Source organism: Neomonachus schauinslandi, chromosome 7 (assembly GCF_002201575.2).
Source record: "Neomonachus schauinslandi chromosome 7, ASM220157v2, whole genome shotgun sequence".
Lineage (NCBI taxonomy): Eukaryota > Metazoa > Chordata > Mammalia > Carnivora > Phocidae > Neomonachus > Neomonachus schauinslandi.
In genome coordinates this window covers 77,148,520-77,172,033 of record NC_058409.1, presented here as the reverse complement: position 1 = coordinate 77,172,033, position 23,514 = coordinate 77,148,520, and the positions used below count along the sequence as shown (strand labels likewise).

Here is a 23,514-nt window from a genome sequence, read left to right as displayed (position 1 = left end):
AGCAAAACCTGGAGGGAAATCTGGGCAATACTGTTCAAAATAGACTTTTCTCTCCTCTAAAGAGTTTTAATTAAGTATTTCTTGAAGAACTGTACATTTAACTTTTCTCTCTTCATGGCCATCTATTGCCCTTTTGCACACGAAGCACACTGTCACAAGTGCTTTCTCCCTTTACTGTTTCTCTTCTGCCTCCATTTCCTGCTCAAAGGAAACAGGAGAAAGCTGCTCAGCACATTTTTCTCCTTTAACCTGAGGTTGGTAAAACACCCCCAAAATATTTCCTGGTGTTGAGGATGGACTGTGAGAACTCAATAGAACCAGGACAGCAAAAGCTGCTAGAACAACTTCACAGGCAAAGTTAAGTCTGAGTTCAGATGTATGGATGAGGATAGAAAGAATGAATAATGTGCTATGAAGACCAACATCCCAGAATGCTGGGCGGTTCTTCAGGCTGCACTTTCTCATCTCTTTGCTGGTTGCGGGATTAGACTGCGAGAAGCAGTGTCTTCCAGTATTTAAAACAAACGAAAAATACACCTTCCAGGGACAGAAGCATGTGAGAAACAGAGGATTCAGTCAAACTTCCACTAAATAGTGATAACTATAATTTCTTGCTCTTATCTATAGGCCTTTTTGTCGTTTTAGAAAATGACTCAAAGATTCTTTCAAATCAGACTGTCCAGTCTACACAAAAATATTACCGAGTTTAGTGACTACAGTGAAATCATAGTTCTTGTATAACAATGGAAAAAGTGAGCTGTGTTAAACTTTTCTAGTTAATGTCTAGGAAATATATTGCAATGTGTACGGCCAACAGTAAGTTTTATTTCATATCTAAGATAGCACTGTTTAATACTCAAATAGTTTTCTTCATTTATTTCTACTTTGAAAGCTAAAAGGAAAGAGATAAAGAACAGGAATAAAAAATAATTTGCAATATAAGTCACTCTCTGATTCTGGAAATAAAATATTTTAATTCAGTTTCACTTAAAAAATAAAAGTAGTTTCTTACTCCCACACTGAGCACATTAACATTTTCACATACAGAAAGCCTAGGTACATTCAGTTGTTTAAAAGACATGTCTCCACATAATACAATTACATTCACGTGAAGTATATAAACATATAATTGTATATATTTGTGACTTTTGCATCTGGTACTTTTAAAACTAACACATAATATGCTTATTTTCTAAAAGTCAATTCTTAGATGATGATCTAAAGTCAGGAGAGTCTCCTGAAGAATTTTAATAGTTGTGTTCATATGAGAATTCAGTAATTGCCTAAACATAAGCTTCAAACTAAAGTTTTAGCAATTTAAGTGACCTGTATGGCAATGCATGGAATTCTTATCAGCTTGTACTGTTTGGTTTACTGTTTAAGTCATTTCAAGTGGTTTATAATTATTTGTGCATTAGGGGGAAAAAAGCACCAAGGATAATAAATATTTTTTCACATCACAGATGAAATCACAAAACAATGATCTCAACATCCTTTCAAAATCTAATCATTTGAAAAGAGCAAGTGTTCAATCTTTAAGCTTTCTTAGTGAGATCAACTGATACACTAGAGATAAGAATGGAAATGCTAAAAAAGGAGGTGCTATACATAATATCTACTAACTACAGAATTCAGACATTCTTCTCACATTGATGATATCCATTTCTGACCTGATTTCCTTAGATCTAAAAAGAACTCTGAAAATAAGTGTAACATTTATAAACTTGTCAACTATATCTCTTAAAAAAAAAAAAAAATCTAAAGCTGTCTTTCTTCCCAACACATGAAGCAAAATTTTCCTGATAAGCAAAAGCACCTTATGGTAAGGAAATATATAAAGAAAGTATTTTCTACAAATTAATATAGAAATCTATGTGCATAAAGGTGTAGTTATCCCAGCTGTATATGCAATATTTTAAATAACACACAATAAAAAAACTCAAAGCACATATTGAAAAAATAATCCATATGCTAATACTCCAGTTATTAAATAATGCAGCATATCTGTAATTCTAACAATTGGGGGGAAGAGTTTCTAATCTAAATGGTCAATGAAATCTCTTTGGAAATACACTTAAAAAATCTGCAATCAGTAATCCTGACTGCCAAATTCTAACCCAAGCTATAGGTTTCTACAGCTAAGATAAAATCCCATGAAAATGAAAGTGTATATAGAGGTCACCTCACAGATTCTTGAGTAAACAGCATTATTGATGTGACACTGATACAAGCTAGCTGGGCTTTTCTGTCCTTGTCTTTACCAAGGGCACATGGTAAACATAACATTAAGAATGACAGACCTTCATCACCATAACTTTTGCTGCTCATAAAATGTTAATGAACATTGTCTTAAACATTTCAAGATCATGAGAAAAGTTCCTTACCTGAATATATATGATGAATTCTCTAGATTTAACATATTTTAAAATGAATTCAGAGACGTATAAGGAGAAACATAAACTACTTGCTTTGACAGTTTTCAGCCAAGGTTTATTATGTGTCCTTTTCTATTGAACACGTGATTTTCATATATTTAAGGAGGTCCAGCTTCTGCTAAAATTTTATTTCTTTTTCGCAGTGGTTTTTTTGTGTTCATGCGTTTCTGTTTTGTTAGTTATATTCTTTTTTCGAGATGAGGTATTAGGAACAACTGCATTAGAAGGTCCGCTGGTAGCTATACAAAAAGAGAAAAACTATTGCTTAGATTTTCACAAGCAATTCATGTTCAAATAATACTGCTAAGTGACAAAAATAATTAATTTTAATTGTGATATAAATGAAACATTGTAAACGCTCAATAGAGCATTTTTAACCTTTTAACTTTTTAGAATTCAACACCAATCCAAAAAGTAATGCCAATGGGCTGTGTTCACAAAACAAATTTCTCTTTTCACTCTACATTCTTCCTGGAAAACTAATTTATTCATCATTTTTAACTACCATCTATTGTGCTAACAATCTCCAAATGTGCACTTCTGTTCCAGGTCTTTTCCCTTACTTCAAGATTTGTATACCCTGTATATCCTACTAGAAATCTCTGTATAGATAATTGACAGGAAACATAATATGTTTTAAACTGAACTCATCATTTCCCTATAAACATCTACTTTCTACTCTATCTCTTATGTCACCACTATTTAAAAAGTCTGAAGGTGGGGCGCCTGAGTGGCTTGGTTGGTTAAGCATCTGCCTTCGGCTCAGGTCATGATCTCAGGGTCCTGGGATCGAGACCCGCATCGGGCTCGTTGCTCAGTGGGGAGCCTGCTTCTCCCTCTCCTCCCCCTGCTTGTGCGCTGTCAAATAAATAAATAAAATCTTAAAAAAAATAAATAAAAATTCCGAAGGTTAGAAAACTATAAATATTCTTCACTTAGAAATCATCCTTCTATATCTAAACCCAAATCAAGCCCTAATGAGTTACTAAAAAACTATTCTAAGCCAGATTACACTTCCAGTATGGATGGGAAGCTTCTGTCAGACCAATTCTCCTACAGATAACAAGTATAAACTTTGGATAAAATATGAAAAACAACTATTTGAAGACACTGAAGAGTAAACAAAAGCAGGGGCATACTGGAAAAAAATCAACACTTGGAAGAAGGGAATTCATGTTGAGTACCCCCAACACACACATTTTTTAAAAAGCTTTGGCCTTAAAAATATGGGGTGCCTGAGTGGCTTAGTTGAGTGTATGACTCTTGATTTCAGCTCTGGCCATGATCTCAGGGTTGTGACCACGTTGCTCTGGGTGTGGAGCCTGCTTGGGATTCTCTCTCTCCCTCTCCCTTTGCCCCTCTATTCTACCCACCCTCCCCCTGACCCCGCTTCATGGCTCACAAGCTGTTTCTCTCAAAAAAAAAAAAAAAAGCTTTTGGCCTAAGGACAGTATCCAGAGTATCCAGTCTGAACCATGTGCAATGACTAAAACTCCAACACAGAACTCATTCTTAGTAGCATTAAAAACCAGAAGATAAGTATTGGAGCAACTATAGCTGCTGGAAATCAGGTGGGAGATTCCAGAAAGGGAAAGCCCCCAATTCTTTGTATAAACCTGATCACATTTATGTCCTGAGCAGGGTAAGCTCCAAGAAGTCCAGCTGAGGCTAAAAGAAATGAAGTGAAATGTGAGCTGCCAATGACTTCAAGAGACACAGTTTTGCAATCTGAGTTCAGCCAAGGTTAACTCTTTGCTTTAAAAGAACCGAAACAACTCAATACTCTTGGGAGAAATATAACAAAAATAACAGTTTGGCCTTTATACAACATCTCATTCATAATGTCTAGGATACAATCCAAAATTACTCAATGTATGAAGAAACAGGAAAACATCTTTCTTCTTGAGAATGGATAAACTGATAGAGACCAATCCTGAGATCAGCCAGATTAGTTACACAAGATTTTTAAAGCAAGTATTTTAACTATACTCAAGAACAAAGGAAAAGATTGCTTATAATGAATAAGAATATAGGAAATCTCTGAAGAGAAAAAATTAAAAGAATCAAAAAGTGTCTAAAACTAAAGAATAAAAATCCACTAGATAGGTTAACAGCAGAATGGAGAGGAAAAAGTGAACATCAATCTAGAATATTAAAAAAAAAAAAAAAGTCCTAGGCAGGCTTGCCATAGTCAAACTGCTGAGAGTCAAAGATAAAGGGAAAATATTAAAAGGAAGCAGAAAAAAATAATTCATTAACCCACTGCATACATTGGAACAATTCAATTAACAAAGACTTCTCTCAGAAACAATGGGAACCAGAAAACAGGAACAACACCTTTTAAGGGCTGGGGGAAAAAAACAAAAATAACAAAAAAAAACTTTCTTCCTAGAATTATGTCTATCTAGCAAAACTTCTTTTCAAGAATGAGGGTAAAATAAATACTTTTTTAAATACAGTAACAGACCTGCAGTATAAGAAATGCTAACAAGATTCAGGTTGAAAGCAAATAAAACCACATGGAAACAAAGACTTAGGAAAAGGAATAAAAACTGATGGCTAACGTGTGGATAAATAAAAGACTTTTTTTCTCTTCTTAATTTCTTTAAAATACATATGACTGCTTAAAGCAAATATTTTAACACTGTATTGTAGCCTTTATAATATATGTGGAAGTAACACACATGGATAACTATGTGTTAAGGATGGGAGGAGAGGAAGGTAAATGAACCTATAGTTGCAAGGCTTCCATATTTTGAGTATAAAATTATCTCTAAGTAGACCATGAAAAGTGAGAGATGTGTATTTACAGCCACCAATAAAAGAATAATGCAAAAAGATAAAGCTAAAAAGCTAATAGATAAGTTAAATAAAATACTAAAAAATACTGAATTAATACAAAACAAGGAAGAAAAGAATAAAAGAATAACAATCAGAAGGTATAAACAGAAAATATAATGAAACAGTAGATCTAACCCAACCATATCAATAATTACAATGTTAATGAACTGTAAACATTGCAACTATAAGGCAGATATTGTTAGAATGGGTTTTTTTTTTTTTTAAAGATTTTTATTTATTTATTTGAGACAGAGAGATGAGAGAGAGAGAGCACATGAGAGGGGGGAGGGTCAGAAGGAGAAGCAGGCTCCCTGCCGAGCAGGGAGCCCGATGCGGGACTCGATCCAGGGACTCCAGGATCATGACCTGAGCCGAAGGCAGTCGCTTAACCAACTGAGCCACCCAGGTGCCCTAGAATGGGTTTTTTAAAAAGCCAAATGTATATTGCCTACAAAAAAAAAAAAAAAATCCCTTAAATATGAAGACACAGATTGTTTGGAAAAATACTCCATGCATACAGTAAGCATAAGAAATGTGAAGTAGCAAGATTCACAACAGATTAAATTAGCTTTAAGACAAAGCATTACTAGGAATCAGAGGGAGATTTCATGATGATAAATGGGTCAATACCTTAGGAAGGCATATGAAATATATATGTACGTAATAAAAAAGCTTCAAAGCACAGAATAAAAGCTGACTGAATTAAAGGTAGAAACACCCAACTCTACAGTTGTGAGTGGAAATTGCTCTCTAAGCAACTGATACAATAATGAGAACCTCTCCTCCTGTGCACATGTCCCCACCCCTCAACATGGTAAAGACACAGAAAATCTGAATAAGATTATCAGCAATTCTGACCTAATGGGTACTGATAGAACATGATACCAATGAACTATGGAATAAAATTTCTTTTTTAGTGCTCTTGGTACATTTAAGATGTACCAAGTCCAAATGGTAAGCCATAAAAAAAAAAAGTTTCACATGTAAAAGACTGCAATCAGTGTATGTTACAAAACAGTGTATGTTTTGTAATTGCGATGCAATGAAACAAGGAATTAGTAACAAGATATTCACATCCCCACCCCCAAATATTTGGAAATTAACCAATATGTTTCTAAATACTCCATGACCCAAAGAATAAATCACAATGTGAATTAGAAAATATTTTTAACTGAATGAGAATCAAAATAAAATTTAACTTTTGTGAAATGTAGCTGAAAGAGGGAAACTTACAGCTTTAAATGTTTATATAACAAGAGAAGAAATGTCTAACAAAAAGTGATTTAAGAAACTACAGAGGATAAAAGTAAATCCAAAATAAATGAAGGAAGAAAATATTAAAGAGCAGAAATCAATGAAATATAAAACAAACAGCTAAAATCTAGCTCTTTGAGAACACCAAAGTGAGAGTAATAAAGGAAAAAACCCACAACACACATTATCAGTATCATAAATAATGGACGTTATTACCACCGTCATTAAAAGGATACTAAAGTAATCAGAAAGTCGACAACTTAGATAAAATGAACAAATTCCTTGAAATATACAAGTTAGCAAAGCCATCACTAAAATGAAACAAAAAATTAATTCTATCAAAATTTAAGAAATACCTATCTTACAAAAACTCATTCAGAAAAGAGAAAGAGGAAGAAATATTTCCCAAATCGTTTTATGAAGCCAGCATCCACCTGATACCAAAATCTAAAAGACATTACAAAAACAAAAAACAAGAAAACAAACAAAACAAACAAATAAAAACAACAACTACAGACCAATCACTATCTTTCACAAATGCAGGTGCCCAAATCGTCAAAGTCAAACTGAATTCAACAACATATAAATAAATTATTCATCATTACCAAGTAGGGCTTATCCCAGAAATGCAAGATTGGCTTTTATTGGCCTATGTTTTATTTGAGACGTCAAATATAATACCACTTCATCGTTATTATTTAAAAATGCTTATGAAATAATGCATTTATTATGTGTCTAATATGTAGAGAACAACAATGTACCATGATTCAAAGAGTATTCAAATCCTAGGTCTACCAACTACTAGTTATGTGAACAGGGATAAGTCACAACCTCTCTGCAACTTTTCATCTATAATGGCATGGCCATGGGCCACGTTTAGAAATTTAAGAATAAAAAAGCACTTTGTAGCATAAAAAAACTATACAAATGTTAGCTTTGAGCTGTATATGGAATACACGATAATTTATATTTAAGGTACTAAGATATTAAGATTTATATTTAAGATTTCAGTTGTCTGTACCTGCATATTCTGATTAGTTGGAATGTACTAAGTTTAAATATATTTAAGATACTGCCTTTAATTTGTAAGGCCTGATAATCTGACAGAGCTATAATTAGGTATAAAAACAAGTCAGTAGTAGAGTGTCATTGGAGTTCTTGTTTTGGTAATCATATAAATACATCACCAGTGGAGGGGGCTGGGTTGGGGTTTGAAGAGTGGGAAGTAAGGGGAGAACATTTTAGAAGAAGAAAAATGACCTGAGTGTCAAAGGGATTTATTTGGGGGGAAGTGAATAGTTTGGCAACACTGTAACAATAATAGCAGCTAACATTTAGTGAGTGTTTACTGTGTGTGTCAAGTACTTTACATATATTATTGGATTCATTTCTGACAACCTTTAAAGGAGGATCTATTACCCTGATTTTATGACTATGAAATCGAGGATCAGAGAAGTTAAGTAACTTACCCAAGATCATATAGCTAAAAAGTAGTAGAGCTGAGATTTTAATCTAGGTTCCTCCTACTCCCAAGCACAAACTCTTAACCAAAAGAATATTTGAGAGCACTAACATGAGGAATAGAATTAAGAGATTTCCAGTGAGGATACAGTCAAAACCTCAGAGCTACCTAGAATTCTCTGAAGAAAAAAATATATAAGGTAAGAAAAAAGGGAACTGTTGAATGTCCTTGTTTGGCATAGGAAAGTAGGAAGAAGAATGACTGTCAAACAAGAAAAGTAGAAGAATCAGATAAAGGGAAGGAGCACCAAGACAGAGTACATTGTGGAAGTCAGAATAAGATAAGATTTCAGGAAGGATCAATCACACAATCAAATATGCCAAAAAGTAAAAACAGAAAAAAGTCGGGGCGCTTGGCTGGCTCAGTTGGTAGAGTGTGACTCTTAATCTTGGGGTTGTGAGTTCAAGGTCCAGGTTGGGTGTAAAGATTACTTAAAAAATAAAACCTTACAAAAAAAACCACAACAACATGTTGACTGAGAATGGAGAATTAAGACACTGTAAAAAAAGAGAAAAAAATTTCATATAAAATGACAAAATAATGCCTAGGCTCAAAAGAAAAGCAAAAAGAGTTCATAAGTTGGTTTGCAGAAAAGTATCAGTATGAAATATATTTTATTAACAGATACAGGGGTGGGAGAGACAACAGAGAAAAAAATATAAGTACATCAATAGACTACAATAACAGTTTTTAACTCTAGGAATTGTAATGATCCTTCCTAAAAACAGATTTTAAACTCAAAAAGCAAGCTATTATTACTCCTCTAATTGCTATACAGAATCCATAAATTCACACACAGTTCTAACCTGGTTTGCTGCTTGCTTTCGTACTCTTTAAGGTAGCTGGTGGTGTTGGGAGGATCTTTGCAGGTGTATATGTATTTAAAGATATTTTTCTTCTCATTACTGGACTGGAACGTGAAGCTGTAGAAGCTGGAAAAAAAAAAAAACCACAACAGATATGGCAGTTTGATTATTTCTGCCAAGTTCTTACATTTTAGAAATTTCTAATGACATATTTAGTGGACTTATGAATATACATTACAGGAGAAAATAGACAATGTAAGGCTTATGGAGTAAATGCAGCAAAATCATCTTTCCTATAAAAAGTTCTCTCATGCTCTTAGCCAAATAGATGTTCTGTTTCTACTGTAAATAATAAGCATTTAACAGTCTTTACCAAAGGTATGCCAACAAGAATAGAGCAACAGACATAATTTTATACTGCCCTGATAGAAACTCAGATTCTTAAGGGATAGCAGAGGGCTTATGACAGTTTTACTGCCTGGTTAAAAAAAAAAAAAAGACAGGGTCCCAAATTCTTTTTCTCTTAAAAATATGAAGTAGAGATTCAGGGATAGTTAATTTATAAATACTATGGTCTATTAAACTATTATATTTAAGAATAAACTAATAGATTATAAGTAATAAAATAAATCAGATTGTCTTCCTTTATTATCTAGTTGAGATTTATCTTAATGAAAGGGAATTTTAAAGATTTTCTTTTCTTTCTTTCTAATCACAGTGGGGCAATTAAGAGGTGACAAGGAAAAGTAGGGATAATTCTTTTTTTTTTTTTTTTAAGATTTTTATTTATTTATTTGACAGAGAGAGAGACAGCGAGAGAGGGAACACAAGCAGGGGGAGTGGGAGAGGGAGAAGCAGGCTTCCCATGGAGCAGGGAGCCCGATGCGGGGCTCGATCCCAGAACCCTGGGACCACGACCCGAGCCGAAGGCAGACGCTTAACGACTGAGCCACCCAGGCGCCGCCCCCCCTTTTTTAAAAGATTTTTATTTATTTATTTGAAAAAGTAGGGATAATTCTTAAGTATGAATTCCTCTGGGGAAGGATAGGTCAGAGCAGGAGAGGTACTGGCATGAGCTTCTGAGTTCCTAACCAAAGGGAGGTGGGGAGTTAACAAAAAAAAACAAGATTTGGCTGTTTTTGCAATTTGAGGGGAGGATATGATAGCAATAAACAGCATGTCTCTGAAAAATAAATATGTGGGCTAAATTATAGCAACTGTGCCTTAGATGGCTGCTATCTATCTACACTGAATGAATATAAATCCCAATGGCAGAAGTTCCAATTTTAATGACCTAATACACAAATGATGAAAAAAATCCCTAAAGTACCATGTAAAGCAGGACACCACTACTAAGCTCTTTCCTGCTTGTATATTTTATCCTGTAAACTTCCATCTCTAACTTATCCAATTAGCATTTCCACACCTTCCCCCCCATCTGATTCTGTTAGTGTCCCATTGTAACCTATCTACTAGCTACCACAAAATTGATTAATTTTGTCCTAAGTGAGGAAAAAGCCTTTCCGAATGACAGAGGATTAACAATGTCAGCTTCTGTGTTATAAACAGCACAAAATCAGTAGAGTCTATATTATGATGCTAATTCCTTGACAATTCAGGGAATTAAGTATAAATAATGTAAATATACTGTGATTACTATTAATTCTGCAGTTACAGTATAAAATGTAGGCTTCAGATAACTTTTATTATAATTAGCATCTATTTTCTTTACTATTCAAAAATAATTTAAAAAACCATACACTTTAGAAGACCTGGATTTTAGTCTTGCTTGATCACTAACTACTTGATTTCCTCAATGGTGTCTAAGTTTTTTTCTTTAAACAGTAAATTTTTCCCAAATGAAATCTTAAATAAAATGGATGAAAACAGATACTCTGGTTGAAGCAGCCATGCAAGACATAAGGCCTAACCACTCAGCATCCTCTCCCTCATGGAACTTCTAAAAGCTCTTGGGAATACAGATTGAAGACCAATGAACCAGATGGACTCTAAGGTTTACCCAATTCTATGAACTGCATTAACTGTATTTATGTTCTCATCTAGTTCCTTTAGTAAGTAATGGCAGGAAATTTTAGAAGAGCTACAGGGCTTGGGGTACAACTTGTATCCATGATATAGAGAAGAGCTAACCTGAACTGGAAAAGGAATTTAATATCCTTCATTAATATACCTCAATAATATACTCTGATGAACTGAATTCACTAACCACAGAAATAAAGCCAACATAATATAACAGCATCACAGAATATAACTTCAAAGATGATCTTTTTGTAAATATCCCACAATTCTCTTCCCAAAACAGATGTCATTACTGCTATTTCCCTTGTCATTCACTGAAAATCTTCTAAAGTCTAAATAGCATTGATATCTATCCTAAGTTCTAATTTATTAATTAGAATCTTTCTTTCATCTCTATTCTAAGATTATAAATCCTTACCCAGGGAAGAAGTGAAACATCAAGTATAAAGGGGGTAAAGGGTAAATGAGAATTCATTCAGGTTCTCTACTGCAATCTGAGGAAAAGCACTGTCCATTCTATCAGCTAACAGAGAAGAAAGTGAGATGAACATGCTTCCGTTTTCCTAACTTTGACTTCATAGAGCTTAGAGAAGTTATTTCATTTGGAGTATTATCAATTCTCAGAATCAGACACATTCATATGCAGATTTTGAAATTAAAAACCACTTCCTAAAACCATTCCTAAAAGTATTTTAGAATGCCCAGATATCTCTCCATTACTGTTAATGATTCAATGTTGACCTCTACTACCAAAAGTGTAAGAAAAGGGAAGAAGCCACTATACTCCAGAAATGCAGGGGGCACCATTCAGACAGAATACAATGTGAACAGAACTCTCTAGAATAATACAACGTGGTAGTCAGAAAGGGAAGAGGATAACAGCAACACGTGAAAGGGGCTTTCATTCCCAGACCTCCAATTTCATTCTTCAGAGAAAGAGATTTACAGTATGCACCTTATGAGAAGGAGAAAGGTATACATTGAAAGTTTGTGACTTTCCGAAGATATGACTAGCCCCAGCAAGATTCTTAACAGAGCAGAGCATGCTCTCCCCAAACTGGATGCTTCCTAAACTGGAAATTCCAGCGTGCTGACGGATCTTATAGAGCTGAGAATGACAGCAGTCAGCTGTCTTCTCACACCCAAAAAGGTAGCCCTAAGGGTTTCCCAAAATGATGTCCCTTACAATAGTGCTATAGAATGTTTAAGTGTGTCACCAAAAATGTGCATTCTCAAAAAATAAGTTTTGGAAAATCTGGGTATACAGCTTTCCTTACAAAAGAACCTTAGCTATTTCTACACTAATATAACTCTCTCTCTCCAAAGAGAGGTAGGATATAATATACAGTTTCCAAAACTTACTGAGCCATGAATCCCCTTTCTTCGATGAATGAACCTTTTCAGAATATTTTCTGAAGAACATAACTTGAAAACCCTTTTGTCCTAATTTGCTCTCTTTAGTCAAGAGCTCCTTCTCAATCAGAATGACTACTTACCAGAGCTGTTGTGGGGATAGGCATGTGTGCATGTGTGGGTTAATGACAAATGATATTTTGTAATTTTTAAAAAGCTTATTATAAAATGACACACGATAAGAATGTGAAAAAAGACCATGACTCTATATTGTTGACTTCTATTGCTGGGTCTTAGATTTTTCTTTTTCCTTTTTGGAAAGAAAAAGATTTTTGGGAAGAGTCAAGAAAAGTGGCACACTGCATAGTAATTACACCAAAGATCTCCAAATAATGTTCCTTTATATCCCCTTTTCTCGTAAAATTCTATTCACTACCACTAGCTGAGTTTGTTGTTATAATTCTTTTTATATTTAGATAATATCTACTGCCACAAAATGATAAGAATAATAATAATAGTAATAAAAATAATTTTCCTACAAATTTCAGGAGTCTTCCGTGGAACTTCACTTGATGGAGAAGCAATGGAAGCAAGAAATTCATCCACCTGCTTTAAAGACAGGGCATTGTGAAGAGTCTCTAGAGGACAAATAGATGGCACCATGGAATACAACTCAAAGCCTGAAAAAAAGAAATGAAGAAAATTTGGATATTTAAAAAATCTTTAATTAAGAAGGAAGATGACCATTGCTTAGAACTGTATGGGTTAGGTCTTTCCAATCTATCACATGCAAACACATGAGATCTCTGAAGTCATGACACCAGATGCTATGCAATATGGGATTGGAACAAGATGTGACAAAAGATTTCATTTTAAATGTAATCACATAGTACAGCATGCACACAATTTCATTCTATATTTTGGTAAAATCTAAGAATGATACTTAAAGAAAAAACCTGGGGGGAAAAGCAGAAAACATTATATTGTTTCAGTTTTTACTTTAAAAAATCAGGTCTACTTGATAGGTGAATAAGTTGATGCCATGATGTGTCCCTTATGCCAGAATGCTAAAATTAACTTCTTGTTGAAGAATAATTATGTTGTAATTACTTGTGAAGAGTGATTTAAATTAGCTTTTCTAGTCATACCAAGGCCAACGATACTCTCTAGTGTGACCTGAAAACAACATTCATTCATTTATGCTGAAAATGAAATTTCAAAACACATTTTACCTACCTTTATTGAATTAACTCAATAATTCTATTGTTGAAATTGTTAGCTGAGTAAAGTCAGGCCAAGTAAAAAGCAATACAAAATACAGACATGTTTGCATTCAATAATGGCACAGAAATACAAAAATTTCATGAAACAAATCATGCACATATATATTAATACCATCAGTGAAACAAAAATGCTTAAATATACAGGTCTTTTTTAAAACAAATAGAATATAGATTATTTGCTTTTTATAAAATTGCCTGTTCATTTAAACTTTATTCAACTGAATGGCTTTTAAAATTGCTTTCATACACAACTGAAATAACAGGTCCTTCTGCATCTACTCTTTCCAAAATTCAAACTAATTTTCCTCCAAAGAAAATACTTTTAATACCAATTTTATATAAAGGCTAATATTATTAAATAAAAAGTAAAAATTAATTAAACTCAAACAGACTGCAAAGCTCTCTGCTTCAATAGGCATGTGCTCATTTTAACATTGGCTGATATTTACTTAATTTGGGGAGGAAAAAGTAACCTGAGAACCGCCTAAGTCTTGGCTGAAGTAGGGAAACTATGGTTGAAAGAGAATCTAGTCTTCCTATGAAAACAACAAAAAGGTTTATAAAACTGGTATGTTTGATTTTCAGGTGCAAACCAAAGCATAACGGAACATTACATATACTCAAAAACAAAACAAAAGAGAAACTATACCATAACAGCAGCTAAAGCACCTAAATTAAGCACTAAAAAAATTAGGCTTGCACAAGTATTACATGTTTTTAAAGTACAAGATTCATGCAAATACACGCAAACCCTTTCTTTGCAATACACTAAACTTAACAATATGATTTTTTTTATCCTTTCGTCAGAATGTTTTTTTTTTTTTTTTATAACAACTATTTCCTTGCATTTGCCTGTTAGATTTTCTAACAGGCAAATAACAATATAATCAAGTTCCTCTGGTGACACATTTCCCCACTTATCTTTAGTAAACTGTATTGAATGCACAATGAAAGGGTTAGCGCAGCAATTTAAAAAGCCACCCCGCTGTCATGTTTAGAAGCTATAAAAACATACCACTGGAGCCTAGACATTCCACAGAGGAAACGGACCAGCACCTATAGAGGTGTAGGTGTTCTGCACAGAGGCCCAGAAAATAAGGTAAAGCACTGTCAGAAGATACTTGTTTCACCATGTTCCTTGAACTAAAGATGAAGGGAGGGGTAAGTCCATGACATGTATTAAGATGGAAATAACATAAAAGTTAGGGGAAATAAAAAGTGAAAGAGTCAAATGACAATTCATAGGACAGATAAGACAACACAGTATAAAAAAGAAAAAAAAATCTTGAAAACCCAAAAGAAACATTTCTAGAGTTGAAAGGAATGCATTTTATATGCATTAAGTCACATGTGTGGAAAACCCACATTTAAAAAAAAAAAGTCTTAGCCAAAGGAATATAGTTACTCTATTGTCTGTTAAATTTAACAAACTTTTTTTTTTAAAGCTTCAATAAACACAGATTCCTCCTATAAAAAAAAAACTTGCAATACTGGCTATAAATACATAAGCATTCCGCACAAAAACTATAGTCAGTCTTAAACCTGTAATGTTTCTTCTTAGAATTTTGTGGCTTCTGTTTTTCTTGTAACTTTGGTTTTTCTTCTAAGAGGTTCTTATTCATGTGGATTCTTTAGAAGCTGCAGCTGTATCAAATAATGATCTTTTTCTTCAGAAAGTAGCATTTAAAGAGCTACAAAGGAGGGAAAGCACATTAGGCTTTAGGGCTACGTTTTCTCTTGTTGAGGATGAGATCTTCTTATTCCACCTCCAGGAAGTATTTAGTGCACTGTTATTTAAGTGTGCTGTTAAAGGATCCAGAAAGGGGAGAATGACCATAAGCTGTGTTTAATTCTTTAGTTTCATATAAGTTTTTGAAAGACTTGACGCAAGTTTTTGAAAGATTTATTTGCAGTTAAAAAGAAAAACTTCCAGGGGATAAAAGTACCTTCATTCGGAATAAAAGCAAAAATCTGTATGTTTTCTTTTAAATTCTTTGACCCTCAATTATTTAAAAATGATCAGTAAATACTCCCTCTTGTCCCAGAAGAACAAGCTCTGTGTAAGAAAGCTGTAATAGTGCAACGATTCAGTTTATAAACAATGGCCACGAAACGCTTCACTGTTCAGCCTCAGAAATTGATTTAATTGAATTAGCTTTCTAGATTTTTAGCTTAGTCTCCTTCCTATTGTGAGTTCTCCAAATTTTAACAAAAAGCAGAGGTACCAAAAAAAACTGGTTGCTTGACAAAAAACTGGTTGCTTGACAATAGCAAACCATATTGCCACATGAGAACAAAGTGAATGCTAGATGAAGTTTTCAGAGTGCTCCAGACCAAACTGAGTTTTGCTTTAGACAAAGAGCCACAGATAAATGATGTTACACAGTGAAATCTGCATCTCCTAGTTCCCAAGAACTTTTCAAACACATCTCATTTGGCTATTTGACAAGTTGTGGCTCTGTATTTTTATTAAGTAACTCAATAAAACAACCATGTGATCAGAAAATGAATTAGAAATTAAAAAAACATTAAAATGATTAAGAATTAAAAAGAAAACAAAGAATACTAATTGTATTTTTAAAATTTGTGTAGACTGATCACTTGAGAAATTAGAAGGGATTTTTACATGCTAGTTTAGTATTAAAACTCATCATCATTGTGGTCATTTAAAAGTTTGATGAGTGATGTTAAATGATTGTGTAAATTATAGCTGAAAAAGAGAGCTAGACAGTATCAATGCTTTGGGTGAATAAGTTGGAATTATATGCCAACTGAAATTAAGAATGGAGAAATGAATGATACTGTATACCCCACAGTTTGAAATAAAAGAAAAATAAAAAAGGATGAAGCAGGGGAGTATCTTTTAAAATAAAAGCAAAACGTACCATTGGTTGGGTGTCGAGCAAATGAGATAGAAAACCTTTTAACAGCAGAACCGCGTGTGGCGTCTGAGAAAGAGAAAAACAGGTACCTGAAATTCGTAACAGCTACCAAAAGAAGAACACTTAAAAAAAGAGGGAAAAAACAAATATATAAGGAGGTTAGGATTAGGTGACATGCAGAAGGGAATGAGAGAGGGTACTGGTTAAAAGTAAAATGGCTTGATGATAGAGGCAAAGTGTTTAATGAAATATATAAAAGAAAGAAAAGCAGGATGAGCCAGCAATTCTGGTAAATCCCCGTTTTACTGACTTAAGCAAATTTGTGGATACATGAGAAAAAGTTTTAAATAAAACTAATCCTGAAAGGGCTAATAAACACTCCTATTAACAGAAGGCACAAGCTTCCACGAGCCTCAAAAGACAATCTGAATATTAACACTTAAGGTATTTTAACAAGAGTGAGAGGCTCTCCAACTAGGGATTCTAAAACATTCTCATGCTATGTTTATTTTTATAAAAATATTGCCAAAATATTTTCTTCTACTTATAAACATTCCGTTCACTTTATTTCATTTAGATCACTATCACTAAGTAAAATGAGGGATAACAATGAACAAAAGTTCAAAAGATCAAAGAAAGACTTATTCTTTATAATATGGCTTACCGACTGTCTAAAAGACCAATACATATGATGCAGTTCTAAATTTCACATTTCAACAAACTATTCATTGAGTAAGTACTGTGAGTCTAATTACAATTAACTCTTTGATGAAACACGGATCCAAGCTATGGGTAAGACAGCAGTGATTGTCATTTAGGCTCTAGGTGTCATCAAAGGGTACCAGGATTCCAGTTGAATCAGTGAGTGGACTTAGGCTTGCCTTTGAGAAGTACTGTATGCTCATGGGTGTGTGCATGGGTGTCTATATGAATCTGTGTGTGCATGTGTGCACATACCATCTATGCAGCCAGAAGAAGTCAGCTTTTTACGATGAGTACGAGCATAATCCTGTAGGTTAGGTGCGCTTGAAGAACCCCCGAGCACCGAGGTGCTAAACAGGCCCGCACAGTGAGACCCTGATGGGAGTTAGAGAAAATACATACACAACGGGTGTTCTTCCATTCACATTGGGAATTCATGCAGCATGCAATAAAATGGCTCTTACCACACTTATCTGGCAGTGCCTTGAATAGACTTACAATTCGCTTGTAATGTCAACTTTAAAATAATCACCACTACCGTTTGTCATATGTACAAATGAGGGTATTTAACACTGGATAAAATGTTGCCTTTGAGGAAAATAATATATCTACCCCATAATTAGACATATACATATTAAAAGTATTAAAAATACTACTAGGAATTAATTTAGGTTGGTAACAGATTCTGTCAGTTTGCATGAACAGGTCATATAAGAAACCTCTCCTAGCACAAATCTAGTCATAATAGATCAGTATTTTTTAATGTATGTCTATAAATGAAGAATCTTTTCTGATACCCTGAGTTAAGAATCATCAATGTATGTTATGAAATAAAGCAAATTAAAGCTTACTAATCTGTGAGAAGAACATTTGAGAACAATTCCTTGTAGGTCATCCAGGCCAAAATCACCTTAAATTTCTAATACTTAAATGACTTTAGATCTTAAGTAATAAGACCCCAGAAAACACGTTATTAGCAAATAAAACACAGTCAGTATAAACTGATGCTTAATTTGTAGCAAAAATCTTTATACCCAAGGAAAACTTCTACCACTTGGTAAAGTTTAAATAAATTTCTATCAAATACATTATGATACATAAAGGAAGACAATGTGGGAATATTAAAAGCTATCAACATAAGCTATGTGTAATTAACTAAAGAAGATCCTCGAGTAAATAGGCATCAACAAACAGTTCATATACTTAGTATGTAGATCAAAGTACATAGATAGTTGAACCTTATTTATGCTTTTATTAAACCTGTTTAGACAACTATTTATAGAGAAAATACTATGCCATTATGTTTATCAACAATGAGCTTAAAACTAGTAAGTTTAGAAAGGTCTTTTTCAATGTTGCTTTGCAACACTATTTGCAAAGAATCAATTATGTTCTATAGGTCAATAATGACTAACAACTGCCCCTATGCATTAGTTTTGCTTTGGTTTTCCTTAGGAGATAATCAAAAGGAAAAATTAATACACCGAGAAAGGGTTTAAAACATTCCCCACTTAAAAAAAATTTTTTTTTTATCAGAAAAGAAGGGTTTTTTTTTTCTTTTTAGTAGGCAATAGCATATTTACAATTTTATCAACTGGGAAAAATGACGTTTCCTTCCTAAATTAAAATATTTTGGGATTTTAATTTATAGAATACAAGATTAAAAACTAGCATTGGCAATTGGACTAAGTAGTTTACACTGCGGATAGTCAAACAGTTATAAATCAAATTAAATGCTATTTCTTGTTCATTTTATTGACACTTTACTATACACTTTGAGTTGGACAACTTAACATTTTTCAATTAGTATACGTTAAATAAAAACTAAAGCATAGCATTTGGTCATGCTTTCATCACTGAAGAGTTTTACATGTGTGTGAAAGAGTGAGTTGAAGAAGGTTTGGAATATAATTTCCTTTAGACCACATACCTACAGTAGGGTTCTGCTTTTGTTCCACAAGAGTTCTTGGTGTTCGCAGGTAATTAGCATTTTCAGATACAACCTGTGCAAGGAAAGCAAAATAAATGAGGTAAAACAGTAAAATCAATTCAAAAGTCCATACTTCATTTGCAGCCTGTTCCAGACAGACAAAGGTTAATAAGCTGTATGATAAATATTAGTAGAAATACATAAAACATGAAAGATCATGCAAGATCCCCTTCTGAAGGGAGTCCATTTCATATGAAGTCCTTGCAATGAAGTGGTGCGAAGCAGGCATTCAGAATGAAATATCATGTATGAAATAAGACAGATGAAAAGAAACAATTAATAGATTGATATAATTTCACTCTTAAAAGAAGCCAAATGCCCACTCTTAAACAGCTCCTGTATTTGAAGGGGGGAAAAACAATCACAAACAAAAGAAAAGACAGACAAAGACTGCTGAGGTCACCATACAATTACTGATCCATGCACGGGCTTTATCAGAGTAACCTTTAAATATTCACAGCCTTAATGGATACCGTAATCCCTTTTCCTATAATCAAATGCATTCTATTTCCAAAAGGAAATTGCTGAAATTCTTGGAAAAGTCATGTGTAACAGCAAACCTTCCATTCTTAAAACAAAAAAAAAAACAAAAAAAATCCTAGTATTTTAAATTTCCAAATGTCATCACAGAAAGTCCTTCTGAAGTCCTTTTATTTTGACCCATATTACTGATGGGCACCTATACATTACATGCTCATATAAAGAGAGCATTAAAATATCATACAACTCAAAAAACCCCCACTGTATGTATCCCTTAGATACTTCCAGATAATGGAATAGTGAGGGAGAGAACAATTAATATTAGGTACACCCTGTTAATTAACACAGGACCACATAAATTTTGATATTTTAAAAAAGGTTTATATTCTCAGCAAATTCCAAATGGAATCTAATTTTTCAATTATGGGGGAAAAGGTTATTAAATTTTCTTACCATCAAATTACATAATTTTGTTTCTGAATGTTTTAAAGGACAACCATGCCAAAAAAGATTTCTTTCCTTTTTAAAATTTTTTATTAACACACTAAAGTTCCAGGAATGTAAAATTTATTGATTAATTTTTAAATCCTGGATATTTAAAACCCTCCTAGTAAAAATCCTAAAACACATGCAATGTAAGAGGTTTCTTTCTCTCAAATATTGTCAGGTATCACAAGCATTTTTAAATGAACTGAAAATTAAAATACAGAAGGATTTACTCTGATGTTAAATATAAGGGATTAGATGTCCTCAAAGATAGCTGTTTGTTGCTCTGAATGCGGGTAGGAATATGTTTAATGAAGTAAAGTTTAAAAACCTGTTGCCATGAGCCAAAAATACTGGATGTGAAAGCCAATGATTTGGGGGAGACAGGGGAAGAAGTGATTTGTTCCCCTGATCTGCGTCTTCGACGCCCAGTACCCACACCACTGGTATAATGCAGCCAGGTACCAGTACCCTCTGGGCTAGACACACTCAGGGGGCTCTCTTCCTGGAAGTGAGAAAGGGGGCAAAAAAAAAAAAAAAAAAAAAAAAAAAAGCAGAGCATGCAAAGTTAGATACAACAGAGCCAAATGATCAGAAAGAAAAAAAAATACAGTTTGTTCGCATTTGTTTATCAATTTTTTAAAAAACTATTAAACAGTAATTTGGGAGCCAAATATTTCAAATATTTGAGAAATTCATAGGAATGACTTAGAAATCTAACTGTATGTGATAACAATTGTAAGAATTACCTTATCTTCAATTTACAAAATATTTATACTGCTTAATAGTTGTCCCTTCTCTCTTAAAACTGGAAAGATTTAACAATTTTCTGTCTTAGCAACTTTTAAAATGTAAAAGTATTCTGCTTTATTTTAAATATTCAAGACATTCTGTGCTATACTGGGTAACCTTCCAACCCAAAGCGCTAAAGAATTGTGCAAAGGGTTAGAGAAGTTTCAATTTATATGATGTAGAAAAGAAAACCTATCTGCCAGACACTTAAAAAAAAGAGAGGTAAGATAGATTCAAATTGCACTTGTTTCCACTTTCAAGCTATTTGTTTGTTTACCCCCTCCAAAGATTATTTATAGAGTTCAGTAAGCAAAACATGCAGCAAACATTATCATTTACATGTTTGCATGTTCAGGTTTCAGACAGTGAGGACAGAGTAAAATCTACTTGCACAAAATGAAGAGAATAGTCTTTTTCTCTGTGTGTCTTTTGGAAGTACAAACTTCTGATATCCATGAAGATGGTGGACGCTGGAAAAAGTCTTCAAGGTTTTACTTGAATAATTTACCTTATGGAAGTAAAAGTTTAGCATGGCATAGAAATAATCTCTTGAAAGCAACTATTTAAGTATTTATGAGAAGAAGGTTTATAAATGTGTTCTGCATCTTAAGAATTAACAAAGGGCAGTGATTTTGTTGAAGATTTTACAAACACAAATGTGTTGCAAAATGAAGACTCACAACACATTTGGCTGTATTAGTGTTATAAGCTTTTTGGAGTGCAGAAGAAAGTTTAATGGTGAAATTTTGAACAATCTGAAATTTGCAGATTGCTTTGTTCAACAACATCAAAATCACTGCCCTCACACAGATGGTAGTTTAAGTTATATTAATGTCATTTCCCAATTTTCTGAAATTAAAGATACCTGAACATAACCCCAGGTTTCTCATTTTTAAATTAAGCTATACTAGAACACAGTCCCAAATTCTACAGCTGTTAGTCATCCTCTTTTTATAATTAACTTACAATATCACAATCATAGAAACCCTAACTAGTATACAATTTCCATTATAAAAGTACCACAATCTCTTTATTGATGGATGTTTTTCCTATACATAATTGTCAAATTGGGTAACATATTTATTTGAAATTTGAGAATCATAAAGCACTGTTGTTTGTATAATTTGAGGTAACAGAAATGAGCATAATTCTGGTTTGTTGTTTATGTTCTTACCCACTGCTAGTTAAATATTATACTTAACTCTTATGACTTGGCATATTTCATTATTAACAAAAATATTTTTCTAACTTAAAAGTTGATGGTTGTTTCTAGCTTAAAATCTTGCTCTACACTTTTACTCTAGCATTTAGAAAACATTTATAAGCACTAATCTCAATCAGTGCTGGGAGAATCATCCTATAGAGAATATAGATAACCCAAAACATAGGTATTTGAAGTATAAAAATGCATACTGGTGTTAAAGATTTACTCAACAAGCTACATTCCACCTGTTCAGCTTTCTTGTTAAATCTTATTTTAGTAGTTATTTAAATGTTATTCTACTAGAGAACACAAGAATTAGCCTTATTTAATTGTAGATCTTAATACAAAAGGTAAAATTTTCAAATATCTCTTCAAATTTTCAAATTCCTATACTGATTTTTGCAATCAGACTAAGAACTTAGAATTTCACATCTTAATCTACAGTGTCATTAGAATCAGTTGTTGTTGAAGCATTTCTGGCAGTTCCTCTCTGCGTGAAATTTATTCCGTGAAAATTATTCTCTGCGTATTAAATCAGACTTTTAAAAAAGTTCTTTATTAGAATAACCTAACGTGACAGGGCAAGAAAATAGATGAGTTCATAGAAAGGTCTTATTTTACTATGTCTATTCAACTTTGTTATGAAAACTATACATAAAGCTACAGGTTCTTAAATCTTAATCTCTTTTTTAATGGCCTCTGTATTTTAAAAATATTTATTAGAAAAAGAGGCAAAGTTGACAATTAAAAATGTTAGGTTCCCAAGCTCCATAATTAAAGCTGTATTTTCTTTTCTGTTTTATTAAAATATAGTTAGTTTATTTTATGAAAAACATACTCTGACACATATACTTACTTCATTTGTAGCCATCTTCCTAGATCTTGGAAGTGGAGACTTCCTGTGTATATGAATTGGCTCTGATACCATAGGTTTGAACAGTATCACAGCACGATCAATTTCATCTTTTTTAGAAGTATGTGGTTCATCATCATTATCAGTTTTAAAAGATCTCCTGCCTTCATTCTATGGGCAAAGAATATAACATATAAAATTCAGGTAAAGCAAGAGTCTCTTATGACAAATTCAACCACCAACTGGTGAAGTCAGTTGAAGCACATACACAAGTAGGCTGATTCAAATGAATCAATATTAATTGAATTTTTACAACAGCCTAGTATTAGTCTACAAAAACAGCTAAAAAAATTCAGAGATATATCAAGTTCTTGGACTAGAGGATGTACTACTGTAAGTTTATTTCCCTCAAAATTGATCTGCAGAATTTATGTAATCTCAACCAAAATCCCAAAAAGTTCTCTTTGGAACATTACTTTTTACTTTAGTTTGAGAATGAAGAAGCGTTTATTTTTTTATTTTTATTTTTATTTTGGGGGGGGGGCAGTGAGAGAATCTTAAGCATGCTCCACGCCCAGCCTGGAGCTGGAC

General features: G+C 33.3%; 1 protein-coding gene across 16 annotated transcripts in view; it reads right to left on the bottom strand.

Annotated features, from left to right (window-relative positions):
* Nucleotides 1-956: 956 nt before the first annotated feature.
* PPIP5K2 (diphosphoinositol pentakisphosphate kinase 2) overlaps nt 957-23,514 on the bottom strand; it is a 69,459-nt gene continuing 46,901 nt past the window's right edge. For 4 of the 16 annotated variants that reach the window (XM_021701523.1, XM_021701527.1, XM_021701533.1 and 1 more), the window contains 9 exons: nt 22,927-23,094; nt 21,258-21,374; nt 20,406-20,579; nt 19,049-19,121; nt 17,374-17,493; nt 16,420-16,482; nt 12,791-12,931; nt 8,859-8,984; nt 957-2,674 (listed from right to left, as the gene is read on the bottom strand). In XM_021701523.1, the coding sequence (XP_021557198.1) occupies nt 2,562-2,674; nt 8,859-8,984; nt 12,791-12,931; nt 16,420-16,482; nt 17,374-17,493; nt 19,049-19,121; nt 20,406-20,579; nt 21,258-21,374; nt 22,927-23,094 (1,095 nt within the window). In that variant the 3' untranslated portion in view covers nt 957-2,561. Of the gene's footprint in view, nt 2,675-8,858; nt 8,985-12,790; nt 12,932-14,549; nt 14,610-16,419; nt 16,483-17,373; nt 17,494-19,048; nt 19,122-20,405; nt 20,580-21,257; nt 21,375-22,926; nt 23,095-23,514 lie in introns of all 16 variants that reach the window. The other 12 variants (XM_021701541.1, XM_021701546.1, XM_044917067.1 and 9 more) reach the window with 8 other exon arrangements.